The sequence below is a fragment of the Myotis nattereri genome (assembly GCF_964212035.1).
Source record: "Myotis nattereri genome assembly, chromosome: 16".
In the NCBI taxonomy this organism is placed as follows: Eukaryota; Metazoa; Chordata; class Mammalia; order Chiroptera; family Vespertilionidae; genus Myotis; species Myotis nattereri.
The window spans coordinates 46,689,766-46,704,252 of record NC_138091.1 but is presented as its reverse complement, the minus strand read 5'-3'; the positions used below and the strand labels follow the sequence as shown (position 1 = coordinate 46,704,252).

General features: G+C 44.8%; 1 protein-coding gene across 1 annotated transcript in view; it reads right to left on the bottom strand.

The window, feature by feature from the left end:
- Positions 1-2,988: 2,988 nt before the first annotated feature.
- SKAP1 (src kinase associated phosphoprotein 1) overlaps positions 2,989-14,487 on the bottom strand; it is a 258,264-nt gene continuing 246,765 nt past the window's right edge. The window contains exons 12-13 of the mRNA XM_081109727.1: positions 5,694-5,802; positions 2,989-3,374 (exon numbers count right to left, since the gene is read on the bottom strand). Coding sequence (XP_080965853.1) covers positions 5,701-5,802 — 102 coding nt within the window. The 3' untranslated portion in view covers positions 2,989-3,374; positions 5,694-5,700. The remainder of the gene's footprint in view (positions 3,375-5,693; positions 5,803-14,487) is intronic.

The following is a 14,487-nucleotide window of genomic DNA, read 5'->3' as shown; positions in this document are numbered from 1 at the left end:
AAGTCACCACCTTGCAGATGCTCAGTTTTGCCACTTGGCAACTGAGCAAGCTAAAGTGCAAAAAATAAAGTTAATGAGAATGTGAAATCTAGGCGATGCCTTACATATTAGGTTTAGAAAAAATATCTATCTGAAACAGGAGGGAGGACATCTAATCAGCCCTACCTTTTGGCATTGCTTTCACTTTAAATGGAATCAAACTGTCTGGGTTTAGGAAATGAAACTTAATAGGAATTCTCTTTCCCATTTTTATTCACCAGAGGGAAAGATATAGTTGGTTTTGAATTAAATTCAGACTTCTAAGAGATATAACAGGCCATTGTGTGGGGAAATGTAATATTGAGGTAACTGCAAAACAGTGTCTATGCTATTTTGCTATATGGATGACAGAAAAAAAAACTAGAAAAATGTAGTTTTAATGAAATGTAGCTGAAAGATTGCTTTCTGAGTATTTAGTATTCTCAGATATTAGTTTGGACAATACAGGCCAAACTATACCAGCCCCAGGTCAGATTATCCAGTGGATGTCAGTAAGTTCTGTGTAAATTATTTATCTGTAAAAGGCAGATAACACATTTGCTTCTTAAATTTAGGATCGGAGCTTTCTTATTTTCCCTCCTTTACGTAAAATCAAGGAAGGAAAAAAAGTCTCCCACCTCTAACCCTCTCCTATTTCACATGCCAGATCAATTAGTGGCTATTAAGAACCCATTCTTAAAAAAAAAAAAAGGAACCTGTTCTACATTTAATGTGGTTAGTGAAGTGGTCTAACACCCCCCAGGTATCCAGTTAGTCACAGGCAGTAAGGTGGGGATTTGGTTAGTGGAGTCAGAGAAGTGGTAACCTGATTAGCCAGTTGCTTTCTGAGGCTATTGGCTGATATACTGAGTGGGGGGCAGTTTTTCGAGGTGAGGGTGATCTCCAGGAAGACCGTAGGAACCCGTTGTTTCCCAAAGGTGTCCTTTAGAACGTTACCCTAACAGATAATGCCCTTCAGCCCCATCGAGAGTCTCATCAACACATCGAACTTGCACCATCTTCTCCTGTACGGAACAACAGCAGAGATAGCCGGGTGTCTATGGACTAGGTTTCCAATCAGTCTATTTGTTAACATCGCCCAGGGCCAATCTGATTTCTTTTTCCACCTGAGGCTTACAGCGAGAAGGGTCAGCGGTCCAAGTGTGGTGCCCACCTTTGCAGTTTGGCCAATGGTTGTTTCCTCGGGTCTACAGATACAGACGGGACGACTGCACTAAGGGGATTTTGTTTTAAATGCCGGAAGCCAATGACGATGCTATTGAGAGAGCCTTGAACTGTGCAGAGAGTGACGTTACCTTGACTTGGCCCCGTTTCCATCCTCCTCCTGCCCCTGCCCCAGATACCTGCTCAGTCAGAGCAGTGCCACCGTGGTATTCTCGCCTCAGCCTCCCAGGCTCCCAGCCTTCCAGACTTGGGTCCTTAGGGGCTCTCCAGGGAGGGAACAATCAGGGGCATAGAGGGGCTCCTGTTTGCTCCCTCCGTTAAACATGTTAGAACAATGCCCATTGTCCTTACCTGTAGGTTGGGATTGGTGCAAAGGTTCCTAAAGCTGGAGGCCATTGGTTCTCTTTGGTTCATCTGCTCATATGCTGCCACCTAGTGGTTCCTTGTCCGTTAGCACCCTGTGTAAAATGAAGGGGACCTTATGGACAGTTCAGTATTGCCTTTTATCTCTTTCCTATTTTTCTCCCAGACCTAAGTCTTCCCCTTTTCTTACCTCTTTTTACAGCACATACACAAACGGCTTCATTGTTTTTTACTCCTGGGTCAGAACATCTGGAAATGAAGAGCTGGCATAGGATCTTTTGAGAAACATGGAATCCACTGACAAAGTTCCTGTGTGCTCCCTGGTTTTTCTCGTTGGATGGTGTGAAATGAATGTCTTTCTGCAGGGCTATGATATGGTTGTCATAGAGGTGAGGAAGGCTACCACCCATCCAGGACTGCTCTGGATAGGCAGTTTCAGAGATAAATTTTCTTTTTTTTTCCTTTTTATTTTTTCAATTACAATGGACATTCAGTATTATTCTGTATTAGCTTCAGATGTACAGCATAGTGGTTAGACAATCATGTGCTTTACAGAGTGGTCCCCCGCCCCATATTTTAAGTATCCACCTGCCCCATATATAGTTATTATGATGTTATTGACTATATTCCCTATGCTGTAATTTACATGAAAGAAAATTTCTTTGGCTGCTCAGTTGCCCATTTTCCAAAATTTCTTGTGTAGATAGTCAGGCAATAATAACAGCTAACCCTTATTGAGGAGTTACTATGTGCCCATCATTGTTTTAAGTACATTAGCATGTGTTTTTCTTTTAATCGCCCTAATGACCCAGTGAGAGGGAGTATACCTCTTCTAAGGTGAGGAAATTGAAGCATACAAGGTCAAGTAACTTGCTCTGGGGAGCATATGTAGTAAATGGGGAACTGGGGTTTACTCCCAAGCTGCCTGGTTTCAGAGTTTATGTTCTTAATAACTCTGTTTTGCTGCCTCTTTAAGGTACAGATAACCTGAGTGCTAGGTACAGGCAACCAGAAAAGGAACAGGGCTGTGTATACACAAGCCCTCTTCAAAGTTCTTGCTTGGCCCCTATCTAGGACTTGCTACCATACAGGACTCCGTTGGGTAGTTAACTGAGGGGGAAAGGGAACTCTCCAATGTGCTGACTTCAAGGACTTTCTTCTAGCCCCGTCTCACTTCAGAGAGATTCAGCACGTAAGAAAAATAGCCAAGGAGGTAACCAAAGGACGCCTGAGAGGCCAAGCAGGCAGGCCTAGGTTCCAGAGACGCTCCTACCCCGAAGGACAACTGCAAGTCCCCTTCTCTCTCTGGGCTTTTGTTTTCTCTCTGGCTATCCCTTCCTACTTTGTATGGAGTTGGCGAGAATGCCCAGAACCAGCATTTTGATGCCATTACAAAAGAAACTCAGCACCATCACACATGGCCAGGAGCCAAATCAGAAATTTATTTGTGCTTTTCAAATCAGACAAAACAAGCAGAGACTCCCTTCTCCAAAGGAAAAACCTTCGACAGGAGGTTTCCTTCTCTCTCGCCTTCTCCGTGACAAGCCTGTGGGAAGGGCGGACGTGGCTGTGCGGGCATGTTTAGAGATGGAATGAGCTGTGACAAGGCAGGCGTAGTAACAGGTCTGCTGACTATGCCTCTTCCCACTTGTGCTTCGATGGTTTACAGTTACTAACAGGTGTCAGGGACGTGGTCTCTTCAGGAAAGAGAAGAGTCCGTGGTGTTGGTGGGGTAGCAGAGGTGGGAAGTGGGAGCTCTTGATGATCAGTTTCTTCATAAAGGCAGGCTAGAGAGAAGGATACATGTCCTACAGGAGGAAAAACACATACATTTGCATGTCTGATTTAAAATATAGAAGGCATAAAAGGGCACAGAGTAAAAAGTGTCTCCCTGTCTCACAGTCATTCAGCTTCTCTGTCCTTGGAGGCAACCAGCATTAGCATTTTCTTTTCCTTCCAGAGCATCTCATCTATCTATATAAAACCCTAATATGCAAATAGACCAAATGGCAGAATGACTGGTGGGAAGACTGGTCACTATGACATGCACTAACCACCAGGGGGCAGATGCTCAATGCAGGAGCTGCTCCCAGCCTGCAGGCCCCGACCAGCGGCGGGGGCTGGCAAGCGGGTGGTACCAGGCCAAGGCGGGTGCAAGTGGGGGCCCCAATCACCCCACCAGTTGCCCCATAGATTGACCCTGATCACTGGCCCTACAGTGATCAGGGACCCTACAGGTGCACGAATTTCATGCACCAGGCCTCTAGTACATTTATAAGTGATTGGAAACTTCCTTTTTACATGAGTGGAGTAAGTTAGGCCTACCTTTCTTTGCTACTTTTTAAATTTTTTATTTACCAACATATTTTAGAATGTATTCCATATCAATGCAGAGAATTTCTTTTTTCTTTTTTACTGTTGCATAGTATTCGATTCTATGAATGTACTACAGTTATTTGGCTAGTTCTCTATTGAACATTTAGTTTATTTCCAATGGTTTGTTATTACAAACAAAAAACCTTGTGTGACGAACATTTTGCGTGTGTGCAAGTGTAGCTGTAGGATAAACTCCTAGATGTGGAATTGTTGGGTCAAAGAGAATGAGGAGATAAACAACTTTGTCATTAAATAAATCAGTCAAACCTGTGAATCTGCTTAGATTTGAGAGAAAAATTCCAACCCTTCTATATTCCTGGCCTTGGAGGTTGCCTCCAAGGAAATGGAGCCCTCATTGGGAAAGTCATGAAGTCACACCTGTGCGACAGGTCTGCGCTGGTGCTTTACGGTTGTACAAGGGCATCTGAAAGTAAGATCTATCCTTATGTATTTTCCTAAAAGAATCCACCTGGTCTGGAAGATTCCAAGGACAGTTTGTATTATTGTCACACATGTCATCCCTCACCCCCAGCAATAAAATCGGCTCCCATTTCAGGCCGGAAGATGGAGCTAATGACATCATGCTAGCTTTGGGTGCCCTCTATCACCATCCTAATTCTAAACAAAACCCATTCCATGCCAAAGCGATTGCAACATTTCCTTACCCAAAGCAAGCACTTACCCAACTATTTTAAAATATGATGTGGTTCTTGCTCATAAAATGCAAGCCATATTCTTTATTACCTAAAAGTTAATTTATGTTCCCTAGGAATCCTCATACTGGGCTCCTAATCTTGGCCAATCATATTGTAATACATGGGCATTTGGGGGAAATAGTGCCATGCCTGGATTTGCGAGCTGGGATCTAGACCCATGCTTGTGGCACAGATTCCTAGCTGTCCCCAATATCCATTCTCCCCTTTTTATTTTATGAATGAACCCATCTTCCACTTTTAAGCTAGACACAATAAAGCTTTCTTTGCAGCTTTGTCTTTCTGTCTGTGTGTCTAAGTCAGGGGTGGGCAAACTTTTTGACTCGAGGGCCACAATGGGTTCTTAAACTGGACCGGAGGGCCGGAACAAAAGCATGGATGGAGTGTTTGTGTGAACTAATATAAATTCAAAGTAAACATCATTACATAAAAGGGTACGGTCTTTTTTTTTATTTTTTAGTTTTATTCATTTCAAACGGGCCGGATCCGGCCCGCGGGCTGTAGTTTGCCCACGGCTGGTCTAAGTTCTGGCCAAAGGAATGTAAGCAGAAGTGGTATGTGCAACATCTGTGAAGTGTCCTTAAAGGGGAAGGTGTGCCCTTTTCCTTTTATTTTATGTTTCCTGCTGAGTAGGATACAGGCATGATAGTTGGAGCTGGAACATCCATCTTAGACCATGAGGTAACCTTAGGAATGTTGGCCACACACAGTGGAGCAAAAACAAAAACAACAAAAAAGCAAGGTACCCGGGACCTAGTTACCTTGTATTACTTACCTCCGGGTTTTACAGAAGAGAAAAATAAATTTCCATGTTAATTAAATCAGTTATTTTGAGTTTTCTGTCACATGTAGTTGAACTTAATCATAACTGACACAGTCCCCTAATTTAGGAAAAACAATTCCAGAATCATCATCTTTCAGTGGTGAATTATTAGCATCACCTTTGGAAATGAAGCAAAGCTACTTCACTGGCAACTCTCATCCGTCACAGAGAAACAAAGGCATGGCCAACACATTCACTGGCAATAGTTCGGATACCTGGGCTTCATCTTTCTTCTACTTCAAAGGCAGCTGTGAGGTACTCCTTTGGAACAATCCCAATGAGGCTGTTCAGTTCTCCTACCCACCAGCCATACATGTTATGCTCCTGAAAAACGAAGAGGGAATGGTTTCAGTTGGAATTTGGCCATGCTTCAGGTAATCTCTCATGGTGACTGCATGGGAGGTTCTGTGGGGTGGTTAACACCCTTGATGGGATTATTAAATTTAAAGAAGTCATCTAGGGAGGAAAGCAAACTGTTTTCATTTTGCCATCTTCCTGTCTACATTGTAAACTTAGCACATTTGATGCCTTGCTGAATGTAAAGAACTCCTTCCTTCCTTCCTTCCTTCCTTCCTTCCTTCCTTCCTTCCTTCCTTCCTTCCTTCCTCCTTTCCTTTCCTTTCCTTCCTTTTCTTTCTTTCTTTCTTTCTTTCTTTCTTTCTTTCTTTCTTTCTTTCTTTCTCTTTCTTTCTTTCTTTCTTTCTTTCTTTCTTTCTTTCTTTCTTTCTTTCTTTCTTCTTCCTTCCTTCCTTCCTTTCTCTCTCTCTCTCTCTCTTTCTTTCTTTCTTTCTTTCTTTCTTTCTTTCTTTCTTTCTTTCTTCCTTCCTTCCTTCCTTCCTTCCTTCCTTCCTTCCTTCCTCCTTTCCTTTCCTTTCCTTCCTTTTCTTTCTTTCTTTCTTTCTTTCTTTCTTTCTTTCTTTCTTTCTTTCTTTCTCTTTCTTTCTTTCTTTCTTTCTTTCTTTCTTTCTTTCTTTCTTTCTTTCTTTCTTTCTTCTTCCTTCCTTCCTTCCTTTCTCTCTCTCTCTCTCTCTTTCTTTCTTTCTTTCTTTCTTTCTTTCTTTCTTTCTTTCTTCCTTCCTTCCTTCCTTCCTTCCTTTCTTTCTTTCTTTCTTTCTTTCTTTCTTTCTTTCTTTCTTTCTTTCTTTCTTTTTTTCTTCTTTCTTAACCATAGTTGAATGGTTTCTTCAGAGAAAGTTGGGCACACCCTAAAATGCCAGAACACTAAAAATATTCAGGGAGTCAGGTCATAGTTCAAATCAATATTTACCAAGCATCTTCTAAGTGCAAAGTGCTGTTGAGTTCCCATGAGATGTATAATGATGACTCAGAACACTGCTTGCTCCCTGGGAGCTTATAGCAGAGAGTAATGGGCTATGGAGTCAGACAGACTGGGATCTAATCCCCACTTGGTCATTTAGTAGCCATATGACCTTAAGCTCTCCTAGCTTTAACTTCCTCTTCTGTAAGAGTGGGGAGACTATCACCCCTCCCCATGTGGTGGGGACATAAGTGACGCCACAGAAGTAAAAACAATTAATTCAAAGTAACTGATACGTCGTAGGTGCTCTAAACATTAGAGGTGGGAGGTTGACAGGTACATTAATAATTACAGGCAGGCTAAGTGATTGAGCATCAACCCAGGAACCAAGAGGTCCTCGGGCCAGGGCACATGCCCGGGTTGAGGTTAATGTGGTTGTTTTCCAGGGTTCTGTCCTAACCTTCTGACTTGATGCACTTTCCTTGAGTAATCTTATATACCTCTGTGGTTTAGCTACTAATATCTGTGCAAATGACTCATAACCATAGCTCCAGCCCAGATCTAAATGATGGATTCCCAAAACCCAAGTGTATGCCAAGCTGCTCACACTCAATATATCCTAAATTTAACCCATCACCCTGCTTCTATTTCCGTTCCCACTCCCAAACTTTCTATCCCTCCTGTTTCCTCTATCTCAGTACATGGCACCACTATGAACTCAGTTACTCAAGCCAGAAACCCGAGAGTCATTTCTAATTTCACCCTCCTTTTCCAATCAGCCCTTGAGTCCTGTCAGTTCTCTTTCCAAAATGTTACTGGGATCCACCCACTTCTCTCCATGCCCATTGACAATATTCTAGAGTCATGTCACAGTCGCCTCTCAGGAGGACTATAGAAATAACCTCCAAATTGGCCTCTGTATCTCCATTCTCATTCTCCCCCAATCTAGTCTTCATTCTGCAGCCAGAATCCTTCTGAAATGTCACTGCCCTGCTCAAAACCTTTCAGTGGGTTCCCACTGCCTATTTATTGCCAACTTCTTAACAAGGTGGACAAGGCCCTGCATGACCTGTTCCCGACCACTGCCTAGCACTTTCACTCAGCCCCTAAGTCTAGTGGACCCTTAGTCAAACAGAACTTATCTCAGCTGCTCCCATGGCTACACCCTCTCTCATCTTGGAGCCTTTCCTCTGCCGTTAGCTTCTACTTCCCTCCTCCCTCTCATGGGCTCACTCCTAAGCAGCTCTCAGATCTCAATTCCTGTGTCTTTCTAGATTCTCTAGAAACCTCTCCTTGCCACTCACTCTCTGACTGCGTGGGGGCCCTCTGACTATGAGGTCCACAGGACTGTGCCCTACGCTTCCCTGGAAATGAGCTCATCACATTGTCTTGTATCGGTCTGCTTTTGCCTCAGTGCCAGTCACTAGGTGGAGAGTTTTGTGAGAGCTGGGACCTTGTTGGTTTTGTTTGCTGTTGTATTCCCAGCACTCAGTGTGGTACCTAGCACAGACTGGGGCCAAAAAAACACTTGTTAAATGAGGTTATGAAGAAATGAAGGGAGCAGTGGGGATTTGTACTCTCAGTTGAGCAGATTTAGTTACAACTAACTACAAAATATTCTCCTGGTGATTGAACTGGTTGTGGCAGGAAGAGAGCAACTGCCTTTGGAGACATGTTCCCCAAATGGCTCCCTAAGTACCATGAAGACAGACTCAAATGGCATAAGAAGTGAGACCTCTGAGTTGGCCCTAAAAGGAACAGAGAATTATCTTTAAAAATCAGTCTGAAATAAATGAATGTGTCTACTGCCTCTCCCCACCAGACCTTATTTCCTCTCCCCCGCCCCAGACCAACTCCCCTACAGTCTGCACTGCCTTATGGGAAATTACCCAGAATTCCTTAGCCTGTGCTGTTAGAACATTTTAAAGCTTCTATCAGTACAAGTTATGTTCCAGCCCATCTCCCAACACTTAGGGCAGTTTCTGCCGTAAGTTTTCTTGCAGTATTGTCTTGTGTTAGCCTGTCACTGCAATGGCCACGTCTACAGGGCCTTGTGGCAAAGGGTAAACACATCTTCTGTTGTCTTCTCTCACTGGAGCTCATACAGACTCTAGCTTTAGTTCTTCTGTTATCTCACAGGTGGGGAGGGCATGATGTCTGACAGCCTTTTGATCACAGCCAGCTTGCTTAAACATGTGTGAAGAGTGGCCTTCTACCTACCAGATGCTGTCATCTTCATCACCTGAGGGGCTCAGAGAGGACTTTCTCTCCGTAGGGACTATTCCCGACTCCTGACTCTGACATCGCCCTTTAGCCTAATGCCAGGAGTAGGACCAGGCCTGGGGAAGGTGCACCGCCAACTCGAAGAGGGTGCAAACAGGACGCAGATGAGGCACGGCATGACACCGGCCAAGACGCGGCTCCCAGTCACTGCTCTTGCTCGAGGGGAACACTGACCCTGTCGATCACAGATGTGGCAGCCTCACCACAGTGGTGAGGACGGAAATGAGTGAAATCAACTCTCTGCCCTTCAAAACAAAAATGCAGGCAGAAGTGTAAGGAGGAAGGCAGAGTCTCAGAGACCATATGTATCCTGCTGTGGGAGCCTCGGAGCTTAATCAAAGCACCTACAGGTCCTGAGGTCTGACTGTCTTTTCCAGATTTCATCCCTTGGCTGGATACCCGAAAAGGGCTGCAGGGCTGAGATGTTTAAAGCATGAATGGAGCATTTCTAGCCTTCTCTTTCACTGCCCCCCGCCCCCATGCTTTGCTCCAGCCCAGTCTGAACACCACGAGGTATTTTAAAATAATTTCTACTTTGATGAATTGCTGGGGAGTCCACAATTGCTCATAATCAAAGGGAGAAAAATGCAAATGAGATCCGGCCGAGAACTATCACCACCAAACGTTTATTTCACTGCACAGTGCCAAAAAGAATTAAAACAACATTAAACTCACAGCAATCATGTTTAAGCCCTCGTTTCCAAGTGCCAAATTGCACCACTCTGGATCATACAGATGTTCGTTAATTATGCTAATTTTTATTAAACTATTAAAATGGAGAGAGTCCTGGCTCAGCCAGGCAGACCCCAGCTCTGAATGAACTCTGCTCTTGTCTAGAGGTGTTAATTTACTGCATTTTTTATTAAGTTGCTGATTCTTGGATTAGTTTTGGGAAGGCAGAGAGGCCTGAATTCTTGGGATCAACATTTCAAATAAAGTTTGACTTCTTTTTGCCCAGATGTTTGGAAAGACAAGAAAAATGTGGAGACATTTCTGGAAGACCTCAAATACCTACAGGTGACAATGTCAGGGAATCAGAATTACAAAGGCTCCCCATGCTGTAACTCCATATACACTGTGTATGGTAGAGCTAAAATGTTAATTATACAAAACTGTTAATTGAAGATGCTTTAGATAAGAATATAAAAAGCTATTTAAAAAATCCTTCACATCAGGGCTTGCTTCTTGCCACAGTCTTTTAAGAAGACTTTCACTCGAAAATAGTACAATGTGTGGTCTGTTCTCGTCATTAGTATGTCTAGGCTTGATGAAACATCTGTTCCCCTCAACATCAACTCTGCCTCACCTCACTGACCCCCCCCCCCAAATGAAGGAGTCTTAAAAAGGAAGGTTGGCTACTTGGAGTCCATTATCTGTTTGGAGAAGCCACTGGCCTGGGTGAGCAGAGCATTGAGTGAACCTGACATCGACACAGCCCTCACCAACAGCAACCATCAGAAGTGTTGATGGGGGATTGCACGCTGCCATCAATGGATTTATGCTGCTAATCTCCATCCACAAGGAAAAAACAACCCTACCAAACCTGCCATAAAAAGAACAGCAAATTCTATAAACAAAAAGCAGTATGGCCACCAACCACGGGCGCGTCGCACAGCTGGACTCTGCCTCCAGTGGTTTCCTATTGCCGTTTACGGTTTCAAGACTATCATGGACCTCCTCGGTGCTCCTCCTGTCACAGGGCCCTGAGTCCCTGTGTGGGGCTGCAAATACCCTGTCAGTAGGTGTCAGGGGATATCAGGAGGGAAACCAGCAGGCGCCTATCATAAGCCTTAAAAGAGATTAAATACCCCCACTCCATGATTGCTACATTTTAATTTCTCTCCTCCCCGCTGCTTCCTATTTGTATAAGATCTTCCATGGCTCCCCTGGAGTAGCACAGACATGACCTGAAATGACCAGCCTGTCTTGGATGAGAATTCAATTTCTAGGCTCAGTGACTCCTAGGCCGTTCCAACAACAGGAAGTCTCCATCCTCTAGGACACAGATTCGTAAGCTGGAGCCTGTGAGCCCCTGGCCTGTCCGTGGACGGACGTGAAGGAATCTTTGAACTCCTTGAAACCGGTGTGGAATTTGGTGTGCATGTGTACACGTGTCTTGTCCCTGGGGTGCGGCCCAGATCTTTGATCAGATTCTCAAAGGATTTATAAACCTGCTACAGTTTACAAACCAGTGCTCTAGGGCAGCGGTCGCCAACTGGTGGTCCGTGGTCCATGAGGTGGTCCGTGAGGTCCGAAAGGTTGGCGACCGCTGCTCTAGGGGGAAAATGCGGTGATCTTGATGTCCGGGATCTGCACTTTGGCCCAGTATGGCCACCTTCACCTGCCTCCCTCTTTTTTTTTTTTTTTTTAAATAAAGTATTTAAAAAATATATATTTCATTATTGATTTCAGAGAGGAAGAGAGAAGGAGAGATAGAAACATCAATGAAGAGAGAGAATCATTGATCAACTGCCTCCTGCACAACCCCTACTGGGGATCAAGCCCGCAACCCAGGCATGTGCCCTTGGCCGGAATGGAACCTGGGACCCTTCCGTCCGCAGACTGACGCTCTATCCACCGGGCCAAGCCAGCTAGGGCCTCCCTCCCTCTTTTGAAAAAATACAATGAAAGGAAATCAAGAATCCCTGTTCCTGCTGCTGGGTCTCCTATGCTTCAGCCTCCAGCTGCAGAGTCTGTTTCTTCCTCAAATGCTGACCAAGCCTGCTTCTCCCTTCGAAGGCACCACCGCTTTCACCGTGACTGAGAAGTTGTGGTGTCTTCCCATAGCTTCCATTCAGACGCACAGGACGGTGTGGGGAGCCAGCTGCTTGCCACAGCCAGCTCCCCCCGAGAACGTTCCTGATAGAAATGTCCTCTCTTCACACTGAATTGGGCTTTAGACAAGCCTCCGTGGGACAAGATTCCCAGAAAAATGTCTCAGACTTTTGTTCTTTTAACCGTCAAAGTTCACTATATCTGCGCTTGTAAACAACAGAATTCCTCTTCAAGAGGACAATCAATCAGCCCCTAACATGAAAGATCAATAAATGCTTGATAAATGTATGGGAAAGGCCAGTCAATCACAGAATTATTTGTTTATGATTGCTTATTTCTCTACGAGGGCTTGTGCATCATACATTATCATCAGTAAAGATGGGGAGTTTGAATTCCTCGGTGGAGTAGATTGTAATATTCCAGGGCCAGCCGAAAACATCATATTTCTACTCTGGATTGGCCCACAATTTCTCTACTCTTAAAATCCAGCTTTGGAAATGTAATGCCTTCTGAAGCTATCATAAATGATTAAATAAATGGAGGGCTCTAACTCAGCACCCTTCCTACTGCTGAGAAAAACAAGATTGGACAGGAATTGCTCACCAAAGACAAACAGGTGCCTGCTTTTCAGCACAGGTGGTTTCGTGAAGAGATTTTGCAGAAGGAGAAAGGAAGCGGCCAGCTGGGTGGACAGTGGTTAGTGGTGTTGAAACCTGTGAAGAGCTCAGAGCTCAGGGCTTGGCTGAAACCTTGGTGGCCTCTCCAGACGATTTCACACTGTGTTCTGAGCTGTTGGCCATCATTTTCTCTCTCCTCCATTATTCAGAGTTTTGGTCTATGAATCATACAAATGAATCACGAAATTTGCCTCAATTGACCCAGTGTATTGTTCCATTTCAGAGAATTTGCTAACCTGGAGGTCGATGGGCCTGGATTCGAGGTAGTGCGGGAAAGGTATGTGAGTGTAAGAAAGGGGACATGGAAAGGTTGGGTGGTCAGTGAGAGCCATTGGGGGCGGGGGGAGGGTACAGAGCAACAATTCTACAAAGCTCACTGCCTGGCCAAGTGTTCCGAGGAGAAGAGGGATGTGTCAGCTAGATGGAAGGTCCGAGAGCATTCCAGAGCCTCCAGTCTGAAGCTGACGTCCTGCAAGGGGTATGGGTGGATGACGGTCAAGTCAAGGCCAGGGAGGTGTGCAGGACCTGTGTACAAACTGGACACTGTTGGTGATGGAAGGGTGGGCAAAACGCATGGTGTGCCTGACAGAAAATCATGAGCTGTGAAGGGAAGAGGGAGGGTGGACCGGGGCTGCAAGGAAAGAGGAACAAGGAAGAAACCCACAACTTGAACTTGGCCTGAAGAACAGAGAAAGGAGAAAGGGAAGGGAAACACTTTGCAGTTGAGAGACAGCAAGGTGCCAAGTGCAGAATTCAGGAACAATAGAGAGAGCACCATTTTGGAGCTGATAGGATTGTGATGCCATGTGAGACCTGCGTATTAATATGTATTCCATAAACTGTGCAGCTCGCAGCTCTGAGCCGCTCTGTTTTGCTCTGACCGCAGTACCAGCCTCAGGCACCACAACACAATTTGGAAACAATGTGACGGAAATGTTTAATCTGCTCGGCCCATCTGTGCTGCGTATTTCTCCAGCTCTCCCTGAGAGAGGCGCCTTGAATCTCCACATTGCCTTTAATATTCTCCTAAATCACCTCCCCACTGCACTTCAAGGGCCATTGCTACAATATCACAGGTTCATCTAAAGTGCAATGGGGAGGGGGCTGGGGAGGAGGCACAGGCCGGGATATTTTTTATTTTAAAATAATTTCCAGAGGTGGTCTTTTGTGCTTCCTTTAAAAAAAGGAGAAAAGTTATTCTACTGTTGCCGTAAGGTTATTGAGGTTGTTTGGTGCAAAACAGGGTAGGATAGAGTGGAAGCATTCTCCAAAGAATTATTTTTATTAATCTCGATTCCCTCAATTGGACACGGGAGGGGGTGAGCAGATGCTCGTTCCCTCTTATCTCTTTTTCTCGCACCTTGCCAGGGTGATGTGTTCATTTGGGGCTGGTGCCTCTCTGCTTCACGCTGTCTGCATCGGGTATGGGTTTGACCCTGCCTTACTCTAAACAAAGCCATCTTGTTCAGCACAGGTACACATTTAGTGTCTGGCCAACATGCCCGCATCAGAAAGGGACACTGTCTGCATTATTTATTTTAGCTTAAAATCTTAGGTTTTTCTCTCTTTCAGTACAGATGTGGAGTGTCAGATTTCTGCTCCCTTTCCCCCACTTGATTTTGCCAGATTCTGTGATTTGGGGTTTTAGACTGTAGGAAGGAAGCTTGGAGTAGGTTTCGGAGAATGAGGGGACGACAAGTCACCACGTTCCAGACCTTAGACAAATGGAAGAGAGTTGCACATCAAGAAAATTAGGATTCCTTTTGCTTTGTGAATTAAAGAAATGAATAATTTAATCCTCAAGATTGTTCCGGCGAGGGAAAGGCAACGTCCCAGTTGCGGAGCCCTACGGCCTGTCGGTGTGTTACATCATCTGCACACATAGGCGTTTCCATGACAACCGCTTATAGCTTCATTTCCTGGATCCCTCTAGGGGGTGTCACAGCCAGATCCACCTGCTTTTCACCCTACCCTCGGTGGGGTCATGGTAAGGTCGCCAGAATAAATGAACGCGGG